Genomic DNA, 10,965 nt, shown 5'->3' with positions numbered 1-10,965 from the left:
GATGCCAACCGCCATAAAACTCAACAGAAGAAGAAGAACATTCCCCCTCGCCATTACAGTAGATGTAGTGCTTGTTGCTTCCTATAGAGGCGCACCCGTCATCCGGTTCGCTACTTAAAATTTCAGCGGAGCCACACGTCGTTCTCATCAGCGCCTGTTAATATCACTTTTCTCCGAAAATGGACGCGGGATTCTTCCGCGTAAGATCTTTAAACTTATTTCTAATTTTTTAGTGTTTTGCTGTTAAGTTGCATGGATATGTATTCCTTGTTTAGAATATTAATACGCTATATGCATTGAGGTGGAGGGCCATATAGTCAGAAACGGTACGGTCAGGGCTTCGTCTATCAACTGATGACAAGCAATCTTGGTTTTCGACATGAGTCGTGTTTCAACTGGGCTATTTCCAGAGTTTACACGTCTTTACAAAATGCATGTTGGTTACCCTATATCCTTATGTAACGTGATGTTGTTTACACACCATAGCCTTTCCACATTCATTTGCAGATAGACACATTTGCAGGAAATAGACGAGCCAACCCAGCTAGCTAGCTACTGCTAATTTGTTAGCCTTGGCTAAAGATGGCGTCCGGGCGGTGCATCGTTTCTGTCTCTCTGCGGTGACAGTCACGACCACAGCTACACGAACGTTAGCTGACATTAGGACACCTAGATATGTAACTTTAAGTTATAGAATAACGACACTAATGGGGCTTTTGATATTATGTCCATGTCAGCACTGTTGTCGGTCAAGATAGCCTCCAGAATGTGGCTAATATTAGCCTGTCTGTTTCCCTTGGCGGATTAAGCAGTTAGCGTAGCTAACGTTAGCTTATCTGTATCAATGTCATATCTCACTCAGTTTGACGGTTTAAATTTAACATGGTACTGTGGTCACGTGAACAAACGTTAGCTTAATATTAAACTTTTAACGTAACGTCATATGTTAGCACAATTAGCATAATGTTTGCTAACTTAACTTTGATTCAGTGTTTTGGTTTCGATGTCAATATTGCCGGTATGTTAGAGTGCAGTAACGTTTACGTTACACGGGCCAAATGCCTAGGAAGTTGTTGTGCAACTGAACTAGTTAAATAATGTGCGACACACGTTTCAAGCACAAGTTGATATACGTGTAGATGTGATTGTCAAGTTACATTAAACATTATACAAACATACATTAAAGCCAACTAAGATGAGATTGTTGATTTTTCTTTAGGGTACAAGTGCGGAGCAGGACAACCGTTTCAGCAACAAGCAGAAGAAACTGCTGAAGCAGCTGAAATTTGCAGAATGCCTGGACAAGAAGGTATAAGATCATCCACATTTACAATATTTTTACCACTGTGTTAGTACTAATTTGTTTCAAATAAATTGTTGCCTTGAAAAATGTAATGACTGGTTAGATTTGTGATGTGCCAGTCATTGTTTGTCTATATACATTTGTTTCTGATCGCATGAAACTGAAACACACAGCTCCTTGTAGACACTAGCCTCAGGCAATTTAGTCTTTGGCTGTCTTTACTAACTTTGTGCTGTTGGTTGCTTGTTTCATCCTTAGGTGGACATGACCAAAGTGAACCTGGAAGTCATCAAACCTTGGATTACTCAGCGAGTGACAGAGATTTTGGGGTTCGAGGATGATGTCGTCATAGAGTTCATATTTAACCAGCTTGAGGAGAAGGTAATGTCTTTAATTATGTTTATTTTATTATTTTTTTCAAGACTGTCATACATTTGAGGACATTGCTTAATCAGTAAGAAGGGATATGAGCAAATAATTGCACATCCTAGTCAAATTGAATGGGTAAAGTAACAATTGGTGTAAAACTGATTTATAATGACATAACCATGTTTTGCTATTATGTGACAAAGTGCCTTTATTCAGCAGTCTTCTAATATTGATGTGATTTATGATTTAAAAGGCCTGAACCAATATGGATGTTATACCTTGCATCAGAAGTATAGCACCAACACCTAATTAGCTCTCTCCTGAGCCCAAAGTCACTGAGCCCAACTCTCCCTTCATGATGCAGTGTGTGGTTTGAGGTGAGTTATATGCAGGGATCACCAATATCATGTCAGTGAAAGACACCTGAACAATGCCATAATCATATTCTCCGTAGGTATTTGCAGTGCATTATTAAACTGCCCAGATTGCTTTAAATGTAACTGGAATTATGGGCTGAAACGGGGAAGGTTTAACAATTTGCCACAGCCTATTGTTAAGAGTAGTGGATCTCCTTCTTTACATTCTTTAAAGAGTAGCTTTACGAGTTTTTTTTTTAAACACCAAGCAGAAAAGTATTCTGACTGACCACCTCTGATTGAAAGCGTCAAGTCTTTTGCATATCTGTTGGGTGTGATCAGATGTGTTTTCTATTACAGTTGTAACCACACCTTACAGTGATGTGATGGGTGTCATGAACACATCCCAGGTGTATCTACATCACTGTAGCAAGTTGACTTCAGCCACGGGAGGTCAGCAAAAACAAGATTTTCAGCAGATTTTCAGTTATTCTGTAGCAAGTCTGTTAAACCTCTGACCACACCCAACATCTCAGTTGCATGTGGTCAGATGTGAGATTTTCAACCATAAGAAACGATACTTTTCAGTTTGGTATTAAGTTACTCTTTAAAAACTGGAAGGTCTTTGAAATATCTGTAATGGTCATGTTTTTGACCTTAACAAAATCCTTCTTGCCAGTAGAGCTGTAATGCTGAGCCCAACTGATTTTTATTTAATAAAATTTTTGAAGGCTAAATTGTGCATGCTCTTCATCCCATAGCCTATTGGCTACTTTATTTAAATAGACTCATCATGTCCAAGAGTTTTCTTTTTTTTCATACTGATATATCAAACCACTTAGGATGTCTGGGTAATGGGTAATTTCCATTGCACAGGCTTACATTTGGAAATAGGAAAAAAGGTTAACGGGGCGAAACAACCCAGGTAATTTACACACAGTATCCTTCATTAGACTATTACTAGGATCCCATCCCATAGTATACTTCAATGCAAGTTTTGGCATTTATGCGTATAACCCTCGTTAATGAGTTTCATTCTCCTAAGATGCTACAACCCACATCTGTATTTATATAGTAATGGTATATGTGACACCAGCATTGCACATAAAAATTTTTTTTTTTTATCTTTTCATTTTATCTTTTGCTTGCCATAGCTTTTGGGGTGTGGGGTGGGCTGTTAAAGCTAAATTTAAAGGGTACTGTTACATAATGGTAAGAGAGGGTAATTGAATTGAGATTACGATATCTCACAATAATTCAGTTGTTGAAATAAAACTCCTTTTTTGTGTAACTGTGTACTCATTATTGCTTGTTCGTCTCTTGCAATTTAGATAAATGATATAACATTAAGCTCAAGGTGGTTGAGTCTCAAGCAGTAGGGAGGCGGAAGCAAGCCAAGGGAGCTCCGTGCCCACTGATCCCACGGGACTCACTGAAGACACCGGAACTGTACTTGCAGTGTTGGGTTTTAATGCACTCTGTATTGTGGCTATTTGTTTAACTCCTGAAGTGTAGACTGTGGGGAGACCGGAGAACAAGGGGTGGGTAGGGACACAGAAATGTAAAGTAGTGGGGATAGCACTGAGGAAATCAAATAATATTTTGTGTTATGGGAGTTTTTTGATAGATTGTATATCTGGATAAATAACAATCAGAAATTGGTGTAACAGCAGTATTGCATGCAGTTTTGATATCACTAGATATGTCTCCCCTCAGCTAGCTCGCATTCTCAGTTTGATGAGCTTGTGAGTACGATTTAAATCAATGACACTTTTATTTTGATAGGTTATTGAGTGAAGTATTGGACCCAGGTATGTTAAATATTCTAGTCAGTGTCTTACATGTTTTGAGTATGGTTAACTACATAGTCACAGGTATAGTTTAGTGAGGACTAGAAGGTAGGCAGTCCCATTTGTGGGATCCTACCTCCCCCTGATATTTTGCCTTCCATTATTTCAATGGCCATATGGTCTTTTCTCTCTCCCATTCGTGTGTGTGTTACAGCACCCGGATAGCAAGATGATGCAGATCAACCTGACAGGCTTCCTGAATGGGAAGAATGCCCGGGAGTTCATGAAGGATCTGTGGCCCCTGCTGCTGAGTGCCCAGGAGAACATTGCTGGCATCCCCTCTGCTTTTCTGGAACAGAAGAAAGAGGAAATTAAACAGAGACAGGTGAGCTTCTCCCTCAGGTAGACTTCGGCAAAATGTCCATTAGCTGTAGGAAGGTTATGGACCTCTGGTTGCTCACAGTGGGTAGGAAGTTCTAGTAGCCTAGGCAGGAAAAGATTGGTGTAAGTAAGTCTGACAATGACAAGTAGAAAGAACATACACAATTTCTCCCTTTTATAAAATACTATATTCACTAGGGAATAATATGTCCTTAAGAACCATATACAGAGACCACAACATTGAATGCAGTATTTCACACCAGATGACAGTATATGAACATTGCAGGATAGAACATATATTGTTGGTGATAGTGATGTGTTTGTTCCATTTCCGGTAGATTGAACAAGAGAAGCTAGCTTCTTTGAAGAAGGTCGATGAGGATAAGAAAGAAAAGGAGAAGGACATCAGAGAGAGGGCTCAGTCAAAGAGCCCAAGGAGGTAAGAAAAAAATGTCTTCAATGTTGAGATCAGTGGACAGAAGTTGGATTTGTGTATTTGTCACAGAACATGAAAACTAATCTCCGTTTGCTTCTTCTATGTCCAGGCGGAAGACAAGGTCACCATCACCACGGCGAAGGTCGCCAGTGAAGCGGGAAAGGAAGCGTAGTGCCTCACGCTCCCCAAGACGCAAACCCAGTCCAGTTGGTGGCAGTTCACCCCCTCCACCCCTGATGCAGTTGCCCGCGAAACCTTTGGAGCAACCTGCAGAGCCAGATGTATCAGGAAGAGCCATGCCAGAACCAGTCATCCAAGAAACTTCTTCCACCTGGTTTGTGGAATATTTCCCTTGCTTTAAATTTTACATTTTGTCTTTTATTAAAAGTTAGTAGTTATTTGTTCCTATTAGTTTTCGTTTCAAATCCACTGAATTTTAGTTAGTTTTTTAAAAATGTATTTTATTTTTAGTTTTTTTTTGTATTGCATGTCAGTTTTATGAGTCCAAATTTCTTCCACGTTAGTTCTTTCATTCAGGGTTAATTTGGGGGGTTCAGTTTGTGTAGCAGTCATGACTCGTGACAGAATGTGGACAGTGGACTGGATCAAAAACAAAACTAATGTTGATTTTTTATTATTATTATTAATATTATTATTATTACTGTAGTTTGGAATTGGTTGTGTAGTTTTGATTTTTAGATTAAAAAACTAATTAAAGAAGGGAAACATTGAGAATTTAAACCTCTTTCTCTGGCCTGTAGTGACACAGTTGTGGAGGTGGTGAAAACAGACTCAGTGATTGAAGTCAAAGAACCTTCCCCAGAGAAGACTCAGAAGAAAGAGGAAAGGCCCAGGTCCCGGGAAAGGGAGAAGGACACCAGGAGGGAAAGACCTCACCACCGTTCTCGTTCTCATTCCCGCTCTCGCCGGCGACGCTCCCGTTCTAGGTATTTCTGACATACGTGATATTACGTTATTATGGTGTCTTCTGGTTCTTCAAATCTCTAATCTTGTGAAAGATTCTAGAAAAAAGTTTCGAGCTTCCTAAACTCTCCCTCTCTACCCTATTTCAGGTCTTACTCCCCTCGTAGAAGACAGAGTCCCAGGAGGAGAATCTCTCCTCGTCGAAGGAGCCCCCCAAGACGTGGCCCCCCCAACTCCAGACACAGACCTAGACGCTCCCCTGTCCGCAGGTCAGTGATGGCAGCCTAATGGTTAAAGGAGCAATTGTTAAGTCTTAACTCCTACTTAGTTTCTCTTTGACCTTGTATACAGTAGATCCTGGCTGTACAGAAGATGTGGGACCATATTTTTCCTTTGAGAATAAACTCTTAATGTTGTTAATGTGTTTGTGTCCTGCAGGAGGCGCTCTCGCTCTGCTTCATCCTCTGGCAGCAGCTCCTCTGGCTCTCACTCACCTAAAAAAGCAATGAAAAGAATATCTAGCACACCACCCAGAAAACAGATCCATCATCCTGACACCTCCATTAGCCCCGTTGGGAAAGACAGACGATCACCATCTCCACGTGCCAGAAGGGGCAGAGGCTCTTCATCACCAGCCAGATCATCTGGTATGATCTTTAGAATTCTTTCATTGCTCTCTGTAATTATTACATCTTTTGTCTTGTACTGACAACCACATGACACTCTCAGCTCCTTGGCGTCTCAGAAATTAGATTTCAAAATGTTGCGATGCTTAAATTCGTTTGTTAATGAGGTTACAGAGAACCTAATCATTCCTGTGCATTTAAAGTGTGTATAGTTTTTTTATATAGATAGATAGATCGATAGATAGCTATAATGGAGATGATTATCATAAGTGCATCTAAAATTCTTGGTGCCTTGTTTTTCAGGTTTAAAGCGAAAACAAGGAGGAAGGGGTGATTCTCCATCTGATAATGCCAAACCCAGACCTTCTGAAGGGTCTGAGTCAGGTAAGCGTTTAATTATGTCTGTTTAAAGAACTATAATGACCTTTCACAGATCACAAACTGTGATGACTGGTTGTATGGAGTTCCCAGCCACTTCTGCTTGTGACAAATGGACACTTTTTAACCAGTCGGTTTGCCCTGGTTTTCAGCAGGAAGGGGCATGATGGCGGTTGGCGGAGTCATTTCAGTTTAGCTTTGTCAAAAGTTAACTTACCGTACGTGGTGTATATAACACGTCCCATAACAAACTGCGCATTCTTTCATTGTGCCAATGAGATGCACTAAAACTTAAGATAGCTAAGGTAATGGTAGAAACTTGTTCTATCTGCCCAGAAGAAAATAAGATGAAGTTTCCAGGTGCTTGTGTGAAAATCTGAATTCAAACTCAAAAATGAATATTCTGCCTTTGGCTTGGTACCAGGTTCTTTGTATTGTGTGTGTGTGTGTGTGTTTTTTTTTTTTTTTTTTTTTTTTTTTTTTTTTTTTTTTAATGGAGACAGTACCAAATGGAGATTGTTTATAATTGCGCATTGATCCCAGTTAGGGTATCACTACAAACAAAGTGAACAAATACCTGATGAACAAAAACATGAACATGACTTTATACTAAAACAAGGGACAACAGTAGTATAAATAAATGGTCAAATGGCTCTATGCCTTGTTGAAACCTAATGAAAACTCAAGCCACAGGGATATAAATCTTTTTTCTGTATTACCTGCAAGTTTTTCATGGCAGTCTGTTTCACTGATTGGACACTCAATGCTCTACATTTCAGAGGAGGATAAAAATGAGAAAGGGGCAACAGCAGATTCGGTGCAGCAGCGACGTCAGTATCGCAGGCAGAATCGACAGTCGTCTTCAGGTTATAAGCGTTTTTATCCCCGTTCTGTCCTCCCCTATACCCAACTCCTCTCTCTTTAACAAAGTCTTTGTCCATGTCATCTTGCACTCATCGTCTCATGGACTTTTGAAGCTGTGCCCTAACCCCAACCTTGGTGTGTTTTCCTCACCGCATACAGATAAGACTACAATAAAACAGTTATTGATGTCCTCTGTCTGTTTGGTTTCAGATACAGGGTCTTCCTCCTCAGAGGACGAGGGGCCCAAGAGGCCAACATCAGGGCCAGGTGCCAAAAATGGCGAAGTCAGGAGGAGACGTAGCCGTACACCCTCCCCACGGAGGCGACACAGGGATGTCTCTCCAAGGTACGACACTTAGCATAGTACTTGCACATTTTTATCTGAAAGATTTAACTTTATGTTTGGCAAAAATCCAAGTTGACCGTGTTCTGCGTTCATATGTATTATTTTTTTTGTTTGTACCCCTTCAGGAAAAGACGTTCTCCATCTCCTGGACGCAGACGTCGCTCCCCTTCTCCCCAACGACGTCGACGATCTCCCTCTCCTCTTAGACGAAGGTATAGGCATGTTAATTTTATCTCTGGTGTATCATGTGAATATTGATAATGGACTATGCAAAAAGTTTTTTTTTTTTTTGACAATTGAATTTGGTCCTTTCCAGGTCTCCTTCCCCACCTCCCCGTCGTCGCTCTCCATCCCCCAGACGATATTCTCCCCCTATCCAGCGTCGCTACAGCCCCTCACCTTTGCCTCCACCGAAGAGGAGGATGTCTAACTCTCCCACAAAACGCTCTTCTCCCGGGGCCAAGCGACGCCCCTCCAGGTCCCCCAAACGCAGAAGTTCTCCTGCTCAAAGGAGACGCACGCCTCCATCCTCATCATCTCCACCCAGACACAGGAGGAGCCCGATGTTGCCTTCTGTCAGGCCAAGCAGGGATACACGATCCCCCATTGCAGCAGCCAGCCGCACTATTAGGGGTTCCACCAGTCCTCAGGGACGTTTTGAAACCTTTAGTACATCTCCATCTAACCAGCGGAGGCAGCAGTCCCCTTCACACAGTGGCAAACCCATCCGCAGAGTGTCCCGTACCCCCGAGCCACGCAACAACCAGAGGTAATTAAGGCAGCTAGCATTCATCTCCATTATGATTGTCAGAATAATGTAGTTTTATCTTTTTGTACACTTTTTTTAAACCTTTTTTTGTATATGTGCATTTGTGCATCTTTTGAATGTCACCCTTGTCCTCTCCACAGACCATCTCTCAGTCCCCAGCCTATGAGGAGAGCATCCTCCAGATCCAGATCTGTTTCCCCTCAACCGGCAGCTCTGAAACGTCCAGTCCCTGTATCTGCCTCCCCTCACCATCTCGCTCCGCCAGTGCGTCTCCACCACCAGCCAAAAAGGCTAGCAGTGGTTCCGGCAGTCAATCCCCAAGCAAGGTTTGATATTTCATCTTATTGACTAATATGGTTGTCTTAGATTGGCTGCATATATTCAAGTCCATAACTTGAGTCTTGAATTATTATTTTGAGATTTCCACACATTCTGGAAAACCTTGATTTAAAAAAAAAAAAAAAAAAACTCACATGCCTATCAAATGTATTTTTGTCCAGTGTCCTCTAACAGGTGGAAGTTTAAATTAGGGCTTAGTTTAGGGACGAGGTCACAATGAAGGATGCAGATACCTTGCATTTGTGTAAATAGTTATGCAGCAAGCCAAAAACGTCATAGTATGATTATATTATCCAACATCACCTCAATAATTAATTTAATCAGTTGGAAATATACAATATTGTGAGCTTTCCTCTGAAGATTAAATATGCAACATCATCCCATCTCTTAAACACTTTTTTTAATGACCTTGAAAACTTGAACCACAAAAAGAGTCTGTAGAATGTAAAAAATTCCCTGGAAATTATGTCTTGAAATAAGTGGGAACCCTGTTGTGGTAGAATCCCTCCTTGCAACAGTAATGGTTTGAACATCATCCCTGTGGTGTTATTCAGTAACACTTTTAATGTTGTCCTCATAGAAATCTGTTTTATTGCAGAATTCTGATGTTGATGGCAGCGGAAAGAAAAAGAAAAAGAAGAAGGAAAAGAAACATAAGAAAGAGAAGAAACACAAGAAGCACAAGAAGCACAAGAAGGAGAAGAGCGGTGGCACTGCGACTGGAGATGGACACGAAAACCAGGGTGTGGAGGAAGATGGAGAGTCAAGAAAGGCAAAGTCTGTTTCTGTGATCTTAGCTACAAAGGCATTCTGCTTGTTGCTCAACAGGGAACATATAAATAGTGGAAATTATTTTGTTTGCCATGCACCAACATTCTGTATTTGTGTCCACGTGGTTAAGTTGAGTGACATATAATTCATGGGTATTTGTCTTCTAGGAATCAGACAGTGAAGTAGATGACAGCTTGGACGACCTGGAGAAGCACCTAAGAGAGAAGGCCCTGCGCTCCATGAGAAAGGCCCAGATGTCTCCATCACAGATGTCCTGAAAACAAGGGTCTTTCTCACTTTTGAATTTTCCACTCACTCTTGATGTTTGTCATCAACCTGGTTCAGCTTTAGAATGTACAAATTGTTAAATCTTGAGTCTTTTTGTTTTCTTTTTACTGGTTTGGTACATTCTGAAGGGTGTGTTTCATTAAGAGCTTGACTTGTCAGTTAGTGTATTATCTAAACTGTAAAGAAGCTTGTGTTGTCCCTAATTTTAAATTGTAGAGCAGGGAAACTTTAAGCTCAGAGGTTTGAATTGGGCAGGTTTAAAATATTTTCCTCAACCTACAGTAGATTCCATTGAGAAATGATTGCATGTGCAGTGATTGTCTCTGATGTGCATGAACCACTGACCTTATGGAGTGAAAACCCAACATACAGTAACATACTGTTGATATTGCCTTTTATTAGTGGAAACAGGTGCACTGATGTGTGGACTGTTAGAGGCTGTAAAAGAATGTCTTGTCCCATATTGTAACTGAATAGAAGTGTTTGGCATTGTTTAACCTGCTGTTTTTTTCTGACTTTGAAATGGTCTAATTTTAAGACTAAAACAATCTGATGTGATACAGAGTATGCTTTAATTTTTCCAAATGAATTTATAATGCAGTCTTATGTTGACACCCTAGCAACAAGCTAATCTCTGTGGGACTGCTATATGATTTGTATTTAGTACCCCTGGCTCTTGTCATCCTTTCAGAATTAAAACCTTTTTATAGGATGTGTGCTTTCCTACGATTTCGTCATTTTCTGTTTTGGGTGGGATCGGTCAAAACTAACTAATTTAGCTGAATGAAGAAAAAAGTAGTTTTAGATGTAGGCTGCTCTATACAGTAGGTCTACATTTGGTGTGATTGGGTGTATAATACCTGTGACAGTGTGAGGCCTAATTGTAATGAGCCACCCACTCTACCTGCAAAGTCAAAACCTACCACCACACACACCATGTAGCGTATTTAGCTGTGGTCATTGTAGCTAAATCAATAAAGCTACCTTTGTCACTAGCATTAGCTAATTATGAAAATCCCATTTTC

At 40.7% G+C, this 10,965-nt stretch overlaps 1 protein-coding gene across 1 annotated transcript; it reads left to right on the top strand.

Annotated features, from left to right (window-relative positions):
• Positions 1-44: 44 nt before the first annotated feature.
• On the top strand, positions 45-10,652 carry srrm1 (serine/arginine repetitive matrix 1). Its single transcript, XM_044167932.1, is given in 18 exon segments — positions 45-200; positions 1,220-1,309; positions 1,562-1,684; positions 4,033-4,203; positions 4,538-4,638; positions 4,745-4,969; positions 5,397-5,582; positions 5,709-5,828; positions 5,998-6,206; positions 6,489-6,569; positions 7,343-7,429; positions 7,638-7,773; positions 7,899-7,985; positions 8,090-8,542; positions 8,683-8,785; positions 8,788-8,868; positions 9,480-9,653; positions 9,820-10,652. Coding segments are annotated over 18 exon segments (2,559 nt in total). The 5' UTR covers positions 45-179; the 3' UTR covers positions 9,931-10,652.
• The last annotated feature ends 313 nt before the right edge of the window (positions 10,653-10,965 follow it).

The sequence above is a fragment of the Siniperca chuatsi genome, linkage group LG15 (genome assembly GCF_020085105.1).
Source record: "Siniperca chuatsi isolate FFG_IHB_CAS linkage group LG15, ASM2008510v1, whole genome shotgun sequence".
Classification (NCBI taxonomy): Eukaryota; Metazoa; Chordata; class Actinopteri; order Centrarchiformes; family Sinipercidae; genus Siniperca; species Siniperca chuatsi.
The sequence above is the reverse complement of the archived record's forward strand: the minus strand, read 5'-3'. Positions and strand labels throughout refer to the sequence as shown.